The 18,031-nt window shown below is 48.7% G+C and overlaps 1 protein-coding gene across 1 annotated transcript in view; it reads left to right on the forward strand.

Annotated features, from left to right (window-relative positions):
• The first annotated feature begins 3,352 nt into the window (after nt 1-3,352).
• The window catches only part of DHRS7B (dehydrogenase/reductase 7B), a 68,735-nt gene continuing 54,056 nt past the window's right edge, over nt 3,353-18,031 (forward strand). Inside the window, exon 1 of the mRNA XM_030827421.1 lies at nt 3,353-3,432. Coding sequence (XP_030683281.1) covers nt 3,413-3,432 — 20 coding nt within the window. The 5' untranslated portion in view covers nt 3,353-3,412. The remainder of the gene's footprint in view (nt 3,433-18,031) is intronic.

Consider the following 18,031-nt stretch of genomic DNA (forward strand, 5'->3'; position numbering starts at 1 on the left):
GTGCCTCTTTACAGCCTAGCATGGGTGGAAGTCTAGGCTTTCCAAGAGGCAAGCATGGGGATGGGGCCTTTTCTGTGGTTTGGGCTGGATTAGAGCCATTATTGTGTAAACGTTTTCTGTCTTCTGAGGCTGCCCATTTCCTGGTCCTGTGGCTAGAAAGAGAAGGCTTTTCTTAGCGCATTGTCTTTGCCTGTCGGCATTTCCAGGTTGCTTGCTTCCTAGCACCCAGTCTGGGATATATAAAGCAACACCCACCATGTTGTTCCTTGGGTCCCAGGGTGGCTAGCTGGTTTGCCTTCTCTCCAACTTTCGGAGTCTTAGATTGTTTTATATATAATGCCCACAATTTTTAGTCGTACTTAGTAAAAGGAATAGGGAAAATTGTGTCTAGTTAATCTTCCTGGAAACAAAAATCTTCCGTCTTGTTTTCATGGAAGGCCACGGAACTGTGCTAACCACTAGAATCTATTTGTTTTGTTTGTTTGTTTGAGATGGAGTCTCGCTGTGTTGCCCAGGCTGGAGTGCAGTGGCGTGATCTCTCCTCACTGCAACCTCTACCTCCTGGGTTCAAGTGATTCTCCTGCCTCAGCCTCCTGAGTAGCTGGGACTACAGGTACACGATACCATGCCTGGCTGATTTTTTTGTATTTTTAGTAGATGGGGTTTCCCCATGTTGGCCAGGCTGATCTCAAACTCCCGACCTCAGGTGATCCACCTGCCTCAGCCTCCCAAAGTGCTGGATTACAGGTGTGAGCCACTGCACCTGGCCCACTGGAATCTATTTGTATAATACCCTGGCTGTGAAGTTAGAGTTCTTACACTTGCATTTGGCAGATGCGATTCAAATTGGTTACCAAAACATTGAAATGTATCGAGTTGCTTATAAAACAAATTCCATGCAGGATTGAAGAGTGGGTTGGCTAACAGGGTAGCAGGCCTGGGAAATGAACCCCAGGAAACTGACTTAGTCATGCAATGAAGACTCAGGTGTTACCAACGGAGAGTGTCCAGGTTCTTGGCGTTTTGAACAAACAATTGGACAAAACGCACAAACAAAGCAAGGAAAGAATGATGCAACAAAAGCAGAGATTTATTGAAAACAAAAGCACACTCCACAGGGTGGAAGCCTGCCTAGCAGGTGGCTCAAGAGCCCGGTTACAGAATTTTCTGGAGTTTAAATACCCTCTAGAGGGTTCCCATTTGTTACTTTGTGTACACCCTATGTAAAAGAAGTAGTGGCCTGTGATCAGCCTGATTGGTTGCAAGAGGGGACCAATCAGAGGTCCCTTCAATTTTTCATCTGCCAGGCAGAAAAGTGGGGCAGGTTACAAAGGGACTAGCTTCTGTTCCTTTTGTTACTTGGGCATGGAAAGTTCGGGTTTTCCTTTTGATTTAGTTCTAGGAAGTCAGCGTGAATTGGCCTTAGGTTCCCTGCCTCCAGACCCTATTTTTCTGCCTTAGGGTTCATATTGGATTTGTTACAAGGATATTCAAACTTTGTGAACTGCCAAGCAGGAATCTAGAGTTTCTAGAACATTGGAGAGGGGCCAGGAAGGTATAAAAACTTTTGTGAAAACGTCAAAAATAAATATTTAGTTAAAAATAAAATTTCCCATTTTCAGATTTTGTGAATATCTGTAGGAATTTCCAGGATATATTAATTTGCTAAAGTTAATAAAAGCAAGAAACAGAAGGACATTTCAGAATGCTATTGTTTGTGTAACAAGGGGATGCTGAATACATAACATAATTGTTTGGTTATGAATAAACTGACTCTGGAAGAACACACATAGCTAATAGCATTGTTACCTAGGGGGAGGTGAAGTGGGTCCTGGAGAACAGAAAGGGAGATTTTCCACCTTACACACATTTGCCATCTTACGAATTTGAACGATAAGAGTCCCCCTGCCACTTCCTTCCTCTGCCCTGCCCCTTCCTTCGTCTGCCCTTTACTCTCTCAATATCCTCTTTTCTTTTTTTTTTTTTTGTTTTTTATTTATTTATTTATTTATTTTTTTGAGACGGAGTCTTGCTCTGTCGCCCAGGCTGGAGTGCAGTGGCGCAATCTCAGCACACTGCGAGCTCCGCTTCCCGGGTTCACGCCATTCTCCTGCCTCAGCCTCTCCGAGTAGCTGGGACTACAGGCGCCCGCCACCACGCCCGGCTAATTTTTTTGTATTTTTAGTAGAGATGGGGTTTCACCGTGGTCTCGATCTCCTGACCTCGTGATCCGCCCGCCTCGGCCTCCCAAAGTGCTGGGATTACAAGCGTGAGCCACCGCGCCCGGCCTTATTTTTTTTTTTTTGAGACGGAGTCTCGCTCTGTCGCCCAGACTGGAGTGCAGTGGCGCAATCTCGGCTCACTGCAAGCTCCGCCTCCCGGGTTCACGCCATTCTCCTGCCTCAGCCTCTCCGAGTAGCTGGGACTACAGGCGCCCGCCACCACGCCCGGCTAATTTTTTGTATTTTTAGTAGAGACGGGGTTTCACCGTGGTCTCGATCTCCTGGCCTCGTGATCCGCCCGCCTCGGCCTCCCAAAGTGCTGGGATTACAAGCGTGAGCCACCGCGTCCGGCCTCAATATCCTCTTTTCATGCTTTTTTTTTTTTTTTTTTAAATCACTTCAGGTCCTTTAAAAAATTTATTTGCAAGAAGTACGTATATATCCTGAATACAATTCATTTTCAGATATATGTATTACAAATATCTTGTCTGTTCTATTCTTTCCCTTTTCTCAATGGGGTCTTTTCGGTGTCTTATAGTTACTGACACCCAATTTATCAGCCTTTTCCTTTAGGACTGGCACTTTTTGTGTTCTGCTAAAACGTTATTTTCCTCTCTCATGGTCATGATAGTCTGCGATTTTATTGTCTAGAGTTGTGTTGTTCACATTCAGGTCTACCATCCATCTAGAATTATTTTACTTGAGATAGGAGTCAAGGTTCATTTCCCCCCAATCGACCTTCAATTGACCTAGCACTATATATTGAAAAAAACTCTCCTTATTGCATTACAGTGGCTACTTGTAGGAGGAAAAAGTGACTACATAGCTGTGGGTCTGTTTCTGGCCTCTCTCTTTTTCATTCATTGTTTTTACTTTTGTGCCAGTTATCACACTGTTCTGATTACTGTGGCATTATAATCATCTTGATAACTGTATCGTGAGTTCTCCAACTATGTTCTTCGCCGAAAGTCCACGGAACACCAACCACGACCTTCGGAATTTCCCTCCGGAAGATGAAGGCACTGTAGCGATGCAGGTGGACCCTATCATATCTCAGGTCCATCGGGTCCTGCGTACACCTTGAGGGACGCCCGCCCAACGCGCATGCGCAGCCTCAATGCTGGGTTGGGCGGAGCCTCGCCGGCTGCATACACGTCACTTCCGAGGCGGGAGGATGAAGTTGATTGATTATGGTCGCTCCGGCAACCAGGTAGGGGCTGGGGAAGAAGGAACCTCCGAGATGAGGGGATAGGGTCTGGCCTTGAGCTGAGGCGACTCCCTGGCCTGGGTGAGGGGAAGCGGTGTAATGGTCGAGCTAAGGCCGCGGGCCCTGGGCGGCTTCCGGATCCCCGCGACGCCGAACTCTGAAGGAAGACTCAGCCCAGGCGCTTGGGGGACCAGGGCCCTGGCTCCCGCGAGTGTGTGGCGGGGAAGAGGTCTCTTGAGTCCAGTTTCCACGGCTGGGAATGGGTGTCGCGCCGGGCGCTGTGTGTGAAAGGCCTCTGTGCCAGAGGGCTCCTGGCTGTTTATTCCTGCATTTCTGCGAGACGTAGGGGAGGCTCCGCAGCGTCTGCGAGTGGCAGGACCGAGGGTTGAGCGCTGGGGGCCAGTGGCACCTTAGCCAGTGACGGCGAGTTAGGACTAGCAAAGAAACTCTGGTTTTTCAGAAGGCAGGAGGAGGGTGCTGACTCGAGCGTCCACGGGAATGGCTGTTTGAGATGTCTTGCTCTTCCAATACTTACTCTGCGGCTTCCTGGCTGTGTGGCTTTGGGCAAATGTTTTAAACTCTGAGTGTTTCTTCAGCTGTAACTTTGGGAATAACAAGCCCACTCATACGGTTGTTGTGAAGCGTAAATCAGACTGCGCTTGCAAGGTGCTCAGCTGGTGTCTGGCACATAGTAGGTATTCAACAAATGGTAGCTACATAATGCCCCTTTTTTCAGTTTCCAAACCTTCGGTGTAATGATTTGAGAATCGTGAAGTTACTTTTGAAGTAACGTCTAGATTTCATACACTCATATATTTAGTAAGCAGAGTACTTGCTTACACTGTTGCCGTTTGCAACGATGTGTTTGCATAATGGAAGCTATGTTTGTGCCTTTGTCAAGGGTGTGGAATATGCCTTCCCTACCATGTACATGTCCCCTTTTCTCCATTTCTTAATAATAGTTGATTTTTTTTTTAGTGTTTGCTATGTTACAGGCACTGTACTAATCCCTTTACTGAATTACTCAATCCTGTAATAACCCTAATCATAGGAACTATAATTTTTATTTATGGAAGGAGAAATGGGCTTAGAGATGTTAAGAAATTAATCCAAAGGCATAGATCTATTAGCCAGGCAAGGTGGCACACTCCTGTAGTCCCAGCTATTTGTTGGGGCTGAGGCAAGTGGATTGCTTGAACCCGGGAGACAGGCTGCAGTGAGCCGAGATCACGCCATTGCATTCAAATCTGGGTGACAAAGTGAGACCCTGTCTTGGCTGGGCGCAATGGCTCACACCTGTAATCCCAGCACTTTGGGAGGCTGAGGCGGGCGGATCACCTGAGGTCAGGAGTTCGAGACCAGCCTGGCCAACGTGGTGAAACCCCGTCTCTGCTAAAAAATACAAAAATTGGCTGGGCACTGTGGCTCACGCCTGTAATTTCAGCACTTTGGGAGGCCAAGGCGACTGGATCACGAGGTCAGGAGATCGAGACCATCGTGGCTAACACAGTGAAACCCTGTCTCTACTAAAAAAAAATACAAAAAAATTGGCTGCGCATGGTGATGGGCTCCTGTAGTCCCGGCTACTCGGGAGGCTGAGGCAGGAGAATCGCTTGAACCCGGGAGACAGAGGTTGCAGTGAGCTGAGATTCCGCCACTGCATTCCAGCCTGGGCGACAAGAGCGAGACTCCGTCTTTTTTTTTTTTTTTTTTTTTTTTTGAGACGGAGTCTCGCTCTGTCGCCCAGGCTGGAGGGCAGTGGCGCGATCTCGGCTCACTGCAAGCTCCGCCTCCCGGGTTCACGCCATTCTCCTGCCTCAGACTCCCAAGTAGCTGGGACTACAGGCGCCTGCCACCACGCCCGGCGAATTTTTTTTTTTGTATTTTTAGTAGAGACAGGAGTTTCACCGTGTTAGCCAGGATGGTCTTGATCTCCTGACCTCGTGATCCGCCCGCCTCGGCCTCCCAAAGTGCTGGGATTACAAGCGTGAGCCACCGCACCCGGCCGAGACTCCGTCTTAAAAAAAAAAAAAAAAAAAAAAAAAGTGAGACCCTGTCTCAAACAACAACGACAACAACAAACAACAACAACAAAGGCATAGAGCTAGTAAAGGCCGATCCAATACCATGTCACTCCAGAACCTAGGGCTTAGCTACAAATTTCATTCATTCCTTCAGATACTTATTGAACGTTTACAGTGTACCAGCATTGTGCTGGGTGTTGTGGATACAATGATGATCAAAACAGATAAAGCCCCTGTCTTTAAATTGCTTATAAATCTAGCAAGGGAGATAGTAAATATATAAATAAAACTAAATATTAATTACGATTGTGATGCATGCTGTGGAGGACAGTAGAGGGTGCTGTGAGAATACATAATGGAGTCACAGGCATGGGGCGGGGGGTGGGGAATGAGGAGAGACAGGGAAGGCTTTCCCAAGAAAATAATATTTAGCTGAGACTTCAAGGACTGAGTTGGAGTTAAATTGGACAGAGCTAACAGGAGGAGGGAAGGGCATGTGTGAAGTCTTGAGACTAGGAGGAGCTTGTATCTTGTTACTTAAAGACCCGTGTGAGGCTGAATGTGGTGGCTCACACCTATAATCCCAGCGCTTTGGGAGGCTGAGGTGGGAGGATCATGTGAGGCCAGGAGTTTGAGACTAGCCTGGGCAACATAGGGAGACCCCATCTCTACAAAAAATAAAAAATTATCTAGGCGTGGTGGTGTGCACCAGTTGTCCCAGTTACTCAGACGGCTGACTCAGGAGGATCACTTGAGCCCAGGAGTTTGCGGCTGCAGTAAACTGTGATAATACTACTGCATTCCAGCCTGGACAACAGAGTAAGACCCTGACTCAAAAAAAAAAAAAAAAAAAAAACAAAAAAAGAAAAAAATAAGCATTAAACCAGACTGGGATGTATTATGGATAATATACTAACGCAGTTTCTTTCAGAAAAGAAATCCCACCACTTACTTGTAGGTAGCTGAGCAGATACAACCCATTATGTAGTTTCAAGATTAATGGTAATTTGTCTTCTTATAAGAAGACTTGACAGCACCATTTGCTGTACATGCTTTCATAGTTCATTCTAAATTCACCTGGTAATTGGGTTGGTCATCTGTGCTACCTAATTACTTTTTTCCAAAGGAAAACATAAAACAGCTCTACGATAAAACAAGTAGTTGAGGTGCCTAGGCTAAACTTCCACAGTGATAGGGATAGGGCTGGGGCATTGTCTTCCTGGATATTTCCGTTTAAAATAGGGGGTTTGGCTGAGCACGGTGGCTCATGCCTGTAATCCCAGTACTTTGGAAGGCTGAGGAGGGCAGATCACCTGAGGTCAGGAGTTCGAGACCAGCCTGGCCAACATGGCGAACCCCGTCTCTATTAAAAATACAAAAATGTGTAGTGGCGCTTGCTCGTAATCCCAGCTACTCAGGAGGCTGAGGCAGGAGAATCACTTGAACTGGGAAGCGGAGGTTGCAATGAGTTGAGATTGTGTCACTGTACTCCAGCCTGGGCTACAGAGTGAGACTCCATCTTAAAAAAATAAAAAAATAAATAAACGTATGTATGTATGTATGTATATATGTATGTATGTACGTACGTATGTAAAGGGGGGGTTCCAGGCCCTTCAGAAAAACAGTTCTGGGTTTTACTGTATTTACTGGGTTTAAACAAGCTAAGCTATGGCTAGTTTATTTAGCCTTTAAAAAGATTTGCATACATATCAAAGGGACAGAGGAATAATTTATAAATACTGGGGTTTTCAAAGAAATGCTGTAAGGAACAGGAAGGAGAGAAGATCTCTTTCCCTTTGGAAATAGGGAAAATTCAGTTTTAAAATTTTTACTATATGTTTGCATGACAACTAAAAAAAAAATTTACTTACAGTACAGTAAAATGTTGGACTCGAGCAACATCCATAATGTTGGATGGTGTAGGGATTATTCATTCTCACCCCATTATACACATAAGAAACCTTTCTTTGGTAGCCAATGTTATTTTAATGCAAAAATGAACTCTCTATTCTGGAAGGCCATAAGCATGAGGGTGAAAATTGGGATTGAATGGTGTGTAAATTCAGTGTGAAAGCTTCTTGCCACCCACCCAGATAGGAAATAAAACAAATTCCTTAGGATTTTACCTGAGCTCTCCCTCCTATCTTCTAAAGTTCCCAGTGACATGGGACTTGGCCATTTAAACTGCTTAGTGGAGGGAGAGGTCGGTGATGGCCGCTGAATTTACTACTGGAGAAGAGTCTTGATCCACACCTCAAGAGAGGGTTCTTGGATCTTGTGTAAGAAATAATTTCAGGCCAATCCATAGAGAAAAGTGAAAGGAAGTTTATTAGAGAAGCAAAGAAACAAGAGAATGGCTACTCCATAGGCAAAGCAGCCCTGAGGGCTGCTGGCTGGCCACTTTTATGGTCATTTCCTGATTATATGCTAAAGAAGGGGTGGATTATTCATGAATTTTCCAGGAAAGGGGTGGGTAATTCCCGGAACTGAGAGTTCCTCCCCTTCATAGACTATATAGGGTAACTTCTTGACATTGCCATGGTATTTGTAAACTGTTATGGTGTTGGTAGGAGTGTCTTTTAGCGTGCTAATGCATTGTAATTAGCATATAATGAGCAGTGAGGATGACCAGAGGTCACTTTCATTGCCATTTTCCATTTGATGGGTTTTGACCGGCTTCAGCAAGGTCTTTGTGACCTGTATCTTATGTGTCCTCCTATCTCATCTTGTGATTTAGAATGCCTAACCTGGGAATACAGCCCAGTAGGTCTCAGCCTTATTTTACCCAGCCTCTATTCAAAATATAGTTGCTCTGGTTCAGATGACTGATAAATTGATTGAATATTGCTTACCAGTGGTTTGAGCTTCCTTGCTGTACTTAGCTAGTGTTTTATTAAGTAAGACTATGTTTGTACTAGGAACACTAAGTCCTGAAGGGGATATAAATTTTTCCAGTTTATATGAGCAGCACTTAGTGGTCATTAAATTGGATACTACTACATTAAGAAACTACCGTTGCAGAATTTTCTATGAGTATAGCATTATAATCCAGATTGGTTTAAAATGTTAGCTAAACTGAATCAAAGAAACTGTACTGAGTTCCTGTTAAGCAGCTAGCTTGTTTATGTTCAATTGTTGCTTAGAAGCCTTTGTATTCTGTTTGAGTTGTTAAAAGAAAAACTTTAGACAAATTAAATTCAACAGAGTTTAACTGAACAAAGAATGATTTGCAGATCAGCAGCCTCTGGAAGTAGAATAGGTTCAGAGTGACTCTGGGGCAGCTACATGGTTGGATAGTATTTATGGATAGAAACAGCAAAGTGACATACAGAAAATGGAAGTGAGGTACAGGCCAGGCCTAGTGGCTTACACCTATAATCCCAGCACTTTAGGAGGCCAAGGCAGGAGGATTGCTTGAGCCCAGGAGTTTGAGACCACCCTGGGCAACATAGGGAGACCCCATCTCTACAAAAAAAAAATATATATATATATATATATATGCAGGTGTACCACTCATGCCTGTGGTCCTAGCTACTCAGGAGACTGAGGTGGGAGGATTGCTTGAACTTGGGAGGTTGAGGCTGCAGTGAGCCATGATCACACCACTGCACCCCAGCCTAGGTGGCAGACGGAGACCTTGTCTCAAAAAAAAAAAAAAAGGGAAGTGAGGTACAGAAACAGCTAGATTGGTTGCAGCCTAGTGTTTGCCTTATTTGAGCAGTTGGCTGCCTATGACTGGCTGAAACTAGGCTGCTGTGATTGGCTGAGACTGGGCTACTTGTTTTTTTGTTTTGTTTTGTTTTGAGACGAAGTCTCGCTCTGTCGCCCAGGCTGGAGTGCAGTGGCGCGATCTCGGCGCACTGCAAGCTCCGCCTCCCAGGTTCACGCCATTCTCCTGCCTCAGCCTCCCGAGTAGCTGGGACTACAGGCACCCGCCACCACGCTCGGCTAATTGTTTTTTTGTATTTTTAGTAGAGACGGGGTTTCACCGTGTTAGCCAGGATGGTCCCGATCTCCTGACCTCGTGATCTGCCCACCTCGGCCTCCTAAAGTGCTGGGATTACAGTCTTGAGCCACCACACCCTGCCGAGACTGGGCTACTTGTTACAAGAGTAGGTTAAAGTTTGTTTGCACATCCAGTTAGGTTACAGGTTACTAGCTATGGAGGAACATTTAGGTTAAACTTAAAATATGTAAGGAGGCAGCTTTAGGCTAAACTTCTTGTAACAAGGTGATTAGAGCTAAGCTTAGGGATCTGTTCATCTCTTAGACAGTATTAGAATCCTTCCTGTTTAAAGTTCCAACTAAAGGATTTTTTTTTTACATGACCCCCTGTTTGATGCACTTAAGAGTTAAGAATGTGGGCTTCAGAGTCTGAATACATTGGTTGAAATCTCTTTTCCATCATTTGCTAGCCATGTGACTTCAGGTACTTTTCTTATTTAGCAAATGAAAGTAACTGTCATACCTACCTTAGGATTGCTGTGAGGATGAAATGAGATCATGGATATGGAGAATGTGTAGTTCAGTGTCTGGCATATTGCAAATACTTAAAAAAGTTAATAATTGTTATTAATATTTTTCCTTTTCAATAGCTATATATGGTACTGTGAACCCAGAAAATCTGAGACAGGTCTTAGTTAATTCAGAGAGTTTATTTTGCCAAGGTTGAGGACGTGCCCATGACACAGCCTCAGGAAGTCCTGATGACATGTGCCCAGGGTGGTTGGGGCACAACTTGGTTTTATGCATTTTAGGGAAACATGAGACATCAATATATGTAAGAAATACTTTAATTCCATCTAGAAAGGTGGGACAACTCAAAGTAGGGCCCCCGCCCCACCCCCAGGGGCTTCCAGGTCACAGATAGGTGAGAGACAAATGGTTGCATTCTTTTTTTTTTTTTAGACAGAAATCAAGCTTTTATTTTATTTTATTTTATTTTTTAATTATTTTTTGCACACAAAAACAATAAACATTTTCTAAAAATACATACAAACAAAAAGATGCGTATCAAACATATTAGGAAGGTTACACATGGGAAGTCGGGGAATAGAAATGGGGGGTGGGAGTTAAAATAAGGTAGAGAGGGACTTTATGTGGATCAGTGATAATAACTCAATCCTCTATTTGACAAAGAAGAGGGAGAAGGAAGAGGAAGAAAAAGAAAGTGGGATAAAGGATCAGAAAGGGAGGAAAATAGAAAAAATTAGAGTATGACTCCAGGGTAGACCTGTTTTGTTGTCACTGAGTTGGTTGGTTGGTTTGTCTGTTGTATTTTTCATGTTTCGCCAAGTTGGCCAGACTGGTCTCGAACTCCTAGCCCGAAGTGATCAACCCGCCTCGCCCCCCAGAGTGCCGGGACCACAGGCGTGAGCCACCACGTCCAGCCCCCACATTGCTTCTGGCCTCCATTGTAGACCTCCCAGACGGAGCGGCCGGGCAGAGGCGCTCCTCACTTCTTCCCAGACACGGGGCGGCCGGGCAGAGGCGCTCCTCACTTCCCAGACGGGGCGGCCAGGCAGAGACGCTCCTCACTTCTTCCCAGACGATAGGTGCCGGGCAGAGGCGCCCCTCACTTCCCAGACAATGGGTGGCCGGGCAGAGGTGCTCCTCACTTCCCAGAGGGGCGGCCGGGCAGAGGCGCTCCTCACTTCCCAGACGGGGCGGCCGGGCAGAGGCGCTCCCACTTCTTCCCGGACGGGGCGGCCGGGCAGAGGCGCTCCTCACTCTTCCCGGACGGGCGGCCGGGCAGAGGCGCTCCTCACTTCCCAGACGGGCGGCCGGGCAGAGGCGCTCCTCACTTCTTCCCGGACGGGGCGGCCAGGCAGAGGCGCTCCTCACTTCTTCCCGGATGGGGCGGCCGGGCAGAGGCGGTCCTCACTTCCCAGACGGGGCGGCCGGGCAGAGGCGCTCCTCACTTCTTCCCGGACGGGGCGGCCGGGCAGAGGCGCTCCTCACCTCCCAGACGATAGGTGGCCGGGCAGAGGCGCTCCTCATTTCACAGATGGGGCGGCGGGCAGAGGCGCTCCTCACTTCCGGTGGGGCCGGCAGAGGCGCTCCTCACTTCCCAGACGGGGCGGCCGGGCAGAGGCGCTCCTCACTTCTTCCCGGATGGGGCGGCCGGGCAGAGGCGCTCCTCACTTCTTCCCGGACGGGGCGGCCGGGCAGAGGCGCTCCTCACTTCTTCCCGGACGGGCGGCCGGGCAGAGGCGCTCCTCCCCCCCCCCCCCCTCCCCCCAGACGAAGTGGCCGGGGGCGCCCTCATCCAGGGGGCCGGGCAGAGGCGCTCCTCACTTCCCAGACGGGGGGCCGGGCAGAGGGCTCCTCACTTCCCAGACGGGCGGCCGGCAGGCCCCCCCTCCCAGACGGGGCGGGCAGAGGCGCTCCTCACTTCTTCCCGGACGGGGCGGCCGGGCAGAGGCGCTCCTCACTTCTTCCCAGACGGGGCGGCGGGCAGAGGCGCTCCTCACTTCTCCCGGATGGGGCGGCCGGGCAGAGGCGCTCCTCACTTCTTCCTGGACGGGCGGCCGGGCAGAGGCGCTCCTCACCTTCCCAGACGGGCGGCCGGCGAGGCGCTCCTCACCTCCCAGACGATAGGTGGCCGGGCAGAGGCTCCTCATTCACAGATGAGGTGGCCGGGCAGAGGCGTCCTCATTCCCAGCGGTGGGTGGCCGGGGGGCCTCCCTCCGCGGGGGGGCGGGCAGAGGCGCTCCTCACTTCCCAGACGGTGGGGGGGGCAGAGGGCTCCTCCTTCCAGACGGTGGGTGGCCGGGCGAGGCGCTCCTCACTTCCCAGACGGTGGGTGGCGGGAGAGGCGCTCCTCACTTCCCAGACGGTGGGGGCGGGCAGAGGCGCTCCTCACTTCCCAGACGGGGGGCCGGGCGAGGGCTCCTCACTTCCCAGACGGGGGGCCGGGCAGAGGCGCTCCTCACTTCCCAGACGGGGGGCGGGAGGGCGCCCGGGGGGGGGGGGGGGGGGGGGGGGGGGGGGGGGGGGGGGGGGGGGGGGGGGGGGGGGGGGGGGGGGGGGGGGGGGGGGGGGGGGGCAGAGGCGCTCCTCACTTCCCGGGGGGGGGGGGGGGGGGGGGCAGGGCGCTCCACTCCAGGGGGGGCCGGGCAGAGGCGCTCCTCACTTCCCAGACGGGGGGCGGGCAGAGGCGCTCCGCTCCTCACTTCCAGACGGTGGGTGGCGGGCAGAGGCGCTCCTCACTTCCCAGACGGTGGGTGGCCGGGCAGAGGCGCTCCTCACTTCCCAGACCGGACGGCCGGGCAGAGCGCTCCTCACTTCCCAGACGGGCGGCCGGGCAGAGGCGCTCCTCAATTCCCAGACGCGGCGGCCGGGCAGAGGCGCTCCTCATTCCCAGACGCGGCGGCCGGGCAGAGGCGCTCCTCACTTCCCAGACGGGGTGGCCGGGCAGAGGCGCTCCTCACTTCCCAGACGGGACGGCCGGCAGAGGCGCTCCTCACTTCCCAGACGGGGCGGCCGGGCAGAGGCGCTCTTCAATTCCCAGACGCGGCGGCCGGGCAGAGGCGCTCCTCAATTCCCAGACGCGGCGGCCGGGCAGAGGCGCTCCTCACCTCCCAGACGATGGGCGGCCGGGCGGAGGCGCTCCTCACTTCCCAGACGGGGCAGCCGGGCAGAGGTGCTCCTCACTTCCCAGACGGGCGGCCGGGCAGAGGCCCTCACCTTCCCAGACGGGCGGCCGGGCAGAGGCGCTCCTCACTTCTTCCCGGACGGGGCGGCCGGGCAGAGGCGCTCCTCACTTCCCGACGGGCGCCGGCAGAGGCGCTCCTCACTTCTTCCTGGATGGGGCGGCCGGGCAGAGGGCTCCTCACTTCTTCCCGGACGGGCGGCCGGGCGGAGGCGCTCCTCACTTCTTCCCGGACGGGGCGGCCGGCGGAGGCGCTCCTCACCTCCCAGACGGGGCCGGGCGGAGGCGCTCCTCATTCCGATGGGTGGCCGGGCAGAGGCGCTCCTCACTTCCCAGACGGTGGGTGGCCGGGCAGAGGCGCTCCTCATTCCAGACGGGGGGGGGCAGAGGCGCTCCTCACTTCCCAGACGGGGGGCGGGCAGAGGCGCTCCTCACTTCCCGGACGGGGGGCCGGGCAGAGGCGCTCCTCACTTCCCAGACGGGGGGCCGGGCAGAGGCGCTCCTCACTCCCGACGGGGGGGGGGAGGCGCCTCACTTCCCGGACGGGGCGGCCGGGCAGAGCGCTCCCACTTCCCGGACGGGGCGGCCGGGCAGAGGCGCTCCCCACGTCCCAGACGGGGCGGTGGCCGGGCAGGGGCTCGGGAGGCTGAGGCGGGCAGAGCACTCGGCGTCAGGAGCTGGCGAGCAGCGTGGCCAACATGGCGACCGCGCGCCTGCAGCCAAACGAGAAAAAGCAGGCAGCGGTGGCGTGCGGCGGCAGTCCCAGGCAGTCCGCGGCGCGGGCAGCAGCGAGCTGAGTAGATTGCAGCCTGGGTCACAGAGGGAAAGAAAGAAAGAAAGAAGGAAGGAAGGAAGGGAGGGAGGGAGGGAGGGAGGGAGGGAGGGAGACAGACAAATGGTTGCATTCTTTTGAGTTTCTGATGAGCCTTTCCAAAGGAGGCAATCAGAATATGCATCTATCTCTGTGAGCAGAGGGATGACTTTGAATAGAATGGGAGGCAGGTTTGCCCTGAACAGTTCCCAGCTAGAAGGAGCCCAAGATATTTTCCTTTCACATTTCCCCACTTTTCTTTTTTAAAATCGTTTGGAGAAAGCATTTCAGAAGAAAATGAATCTCTGGTCTCAAGTTTCATCTGATCTCTCATGGCTAGGATGGTTTATTCCTAGATAGTTAGGTCCTGAAAGCTCATTCTTAGCAGGTGGTGAAGTCTCATGTCCTGTGAAGAGAAAATGGGGGGAGGAAGAGAGAAAAACAAAACAAAAGAACAATCCTGGAAAAATCGATATAGGCCACATTACTCTGAAGTCCATACATTAGTAGGCAGGTATGAAAGGGGCTTATGTATGTAAATAGGTTGCCGTTATTTTCTTCTGAAGTTTAAGTTGTCTGGCTTCAGTTTTCAGGGCTTTAAGAAAGCCCAGCTTAGTTTTCAGTGACTCCAAATTAGGAAAAATGGAAAAAAAAAAAAAAAAAAGGAAAAACTGAAAACATTATTTTGAAGACTTATAGCCAAGAAAAATTAGAATTCAGTTCAAACTGTAGAAAATAATGAAAATTGAAAAAACATTAGGCAAGACTAGAATCTAACAACAGGTTTACTATACTTTTGAAACATAATTTTTCTCTCTCTGGTTTCCCAATTTTGCCAAAGACAAGTCATGCTAGGACTAGTTTGCTTTATTATACTTGACCTAATTATTTGTATACAGTGCAGCAAGAATAATTTTTTTTTACATAGGCTTTTAAATTGCTTTGATGGAACTTGTTCCATAGGAGGAATCTCAGATAAGACTTTCTAAAGCTGAGCCATGATTTGTGTCATCAAATACCTATGAGCTGGGTGAATTTCCTCTCCTCTTCAGGTTCCAAGATAAACCTGGGGCTTCTGGGACTGTCAGAAAGTGCCATTCTTTACTTACCACAGGTCAGAAACCCTGTACATGGACTGTGTACACAAAATATGAGGCCAGGTTTTCCAGGGGCTTTATTGGCTCTTTATGGCACGTTTGATTCCTTAAAGGAAAGCACTCCATTCCAGTCAAAGCCTTGGTAAAATAACCAGTTTCTCCAATTGTGTCCTGTTACAAATGAAAACAGAGTCTTATAGCACTGATGCAAATAAATGTATTGCCATAAGAATACTCATAAATAGTTTCCAGATTCTGTCATAATCAGGTAGAGATAAACAAATATGCTCCAAATGTTGTTCATAGGAGTATGCTGAATTGTTAAAAGCTGTCAGTAGCTCAAAAGAAAAGTTTTAAGACTGAAAAACAAAACAAAGGATCAGCAAACATTTTAAGCAAAAATTCAGTCCATGCAGTTAATTCCTGTTCTGCTTGATACTCGTGAACATTTTAGCTCTCCGTGAGTCCTGAAAGTTTCTCCTCTATTCTGATATCACAATCTCCAAAGTTATCAGAAACCTGCGTTCAGGAGCACCTGTTAGAGTTTTGTAGCTGATTATAAAATCACCTTCTGAAGAGGACCAAAACAAGACAACAATTGTCCGTGGATGACAAAAAGTTTTAGGGCAGCCATAGTCAAAGACACAATTGACAAGGAAATTTGTTACCTCTGTGACACACAATAATTTTAACATAACAATTATGATTATTACTGATAATGTATACTAAGTTATATCAGAATTATAGGAGTTTCCCATAATTTTGGAACACACACCAATAACATATTTATACAAATACAGCCCAAAGGAAACCGAACACCATTTCATATTTGACAATGCCTCCTGTATAATTTTTGTACCAGATAAGCCAAATTATGTTATTTTTTGGACTTTAGGGAACCTCTAATGTCTTAAAGGATTAATTAGGTCAGAAAAAGACATAATTTATGATTTGATTTGGGAAAGTTTGTCAAATATCAAAGGTTTTAAACACCTGATATCACAAAATAGGATCACAGGTCATTGTAAAATAAGTCATTCACTTAACCAAAATGATAAGGATTTCAAAAACAAAGAGGTGAAAACCTTTATTTGTTGAGAGAGAAGAATTAATTTTGCAAACAATAAGCCTTAATAAAACCAGCATGAAGCTAATTAAATTTGTTTTTCAAAATTTTATAAGTAATCTATAAGATTTTAATCTTGACCGTAAGATATGGCTTCCATAAGCCTTTTATAACCTTTATTAAGGAGTTGGTTAATGCTTCAAGAAAACCTTACTAATGTGACACAGGGGCCCATATGCTGGTTTTGCATCAGTGTGCCTTTGACATTAATAATTAATTTATAGAGAAACTGAATTTATTTTATCTTTCAATATTGGCCCTTACAATCTTACGTGCCCACCTCTTCCACAATAGTCCCTGGGCTTTGAGGAGTTGAATAGCTTTAACTTCTTGCCCTGTGTCTCAGGAATGCAGTTTATTTTGATTGGCATCTTCTATGGGGCCTGAAGACAAGGCTTTAATTGCAGTCAGTGTTTAAGATTTAGTAAGACTGGCCGGGGATGGTGACTCATACCTATAATCCCAGCACTTTGGGAGGCCAAGGCGGGCGGATCAACTGAGGTCAGGAGTTCAAGACTAGCCTGGCCAATGTGGTGAAACCCCGACTCTACTAATAATATCAAAAAAATTAGCTGGATGTGGTGGTGCACACCTGTAATCTTAGCTATTCGAGAGGGTGAGGCAGGAGAATCACTTGAACCCAGGAGGTGGAGGATGCAGTGAGCCGAGATCGCACCATTGCACTCCAGCCTGGGCAACAAGAGCAAAACTCCGCTTAAAAAAAGAAAAGATTTAGCAAGACTTGGTGTCCTGTTTTAGATCCAGGAGCCAAAGCCCTGTAACTCAATGTCACAAGGACTTTAAAAGCACATACAGGAAGATACATGGAGACTGAATCGCTTGAACCTGGGAGGTGGAGGTTGCGGTGAGCCAAGATCACACCATTGCACTCCAGCCTGGGCAATGAGTGAAACTATGTCTCAAAAGAAAAAAAAAAAGAAAAGAAAAGGTTTTGTGGGGGTTTTTTGTTTGTCTGTTTGTTTGTTGTGAGATGGAGCCTTGCTCTGTTGCCCAGACTGAAGTGCAGCGGCCCGACCTTAGCTCACTGCAACCTCCGCCTCCCAGGTTCAAGCAATTCATTCTCCTGCCTCAGACTCCTGAGTAGCTGGGATTACAGGCATGTGCCACCATGCCCAGCTAATTTTTGTATTTTTAGTAGAGACAGGGTTTCACCATGTTAGCCAGGCTGGTCCTGAACTCCCGACCTCAGGTGATCCGCCCGTCTCAGCCTCCCAAAGTGCTGGGATTACAGGTGTAAGCCACCGCACCCAGTCAAAAAAATTTTTTTAATCTCAGTTTTTTTATTTCTAAGCAAACCAAAGCTTAATAATAACGTGGCAACTTGGTCATATTAAAGTTTTTTGGCTTTTAAACTTTTTTTTATTTTTATTTCTTTTTTTTTGTGAGACAGAGTCTCACTCTGTCACCCAGGCTGGAGTACAGTGGTGTGATCTCGGCTCACTGCAACCTCTGCCCCCAGGGTTCATGCAGTTCTCCTGTCTCAGTCTCCCGTATAGCTGGGATTACAGGTGCCTGCCACCATGCCTGAGTAATTTGTGTATTTTTAGTAGAGACAGGGTTTCACTATTCTGGCTAGGCTGGTCTTGAACTCCTGACCTCAGATGATCCACCTGCCTTGGCCTCCTAAACTGCTAGAATTACAGGAATTATAGGTGTGAGCCACTAGGCCTGCCCATTTTTCTTTTTTGTCTTTTTTTTTTTTTTTGAGACAGAGTCTTGCTCTGTCACCCAGGCTGGAATGCAGTGGCGCAATCTCGGCTCACTGCAAGCTCCACTTCCCGGGTTCACACCATCCTCCTGCCTCAGCCTCCAGAGTAGCTGGGACAGGCGCCTGCCACCACGCCTGGCTAATTTTTTTTTTTTTTTTTG

This window comes from Nomascus leucogenys, chromosome 14 (assembly GCF_006542625.1).
Source record: "Nomascus leucogenys isolate Asia chromosome 14, Asia_NLE_v1, whole genome shotgun sequence".
Classification (NCBI taxonomy): domain Eukaryota; kingdom Metazoa; phylum Chordata; class Mammalia; order Primates; family Hylobatidae; genus Nomascus; species Nomascus leucogenys.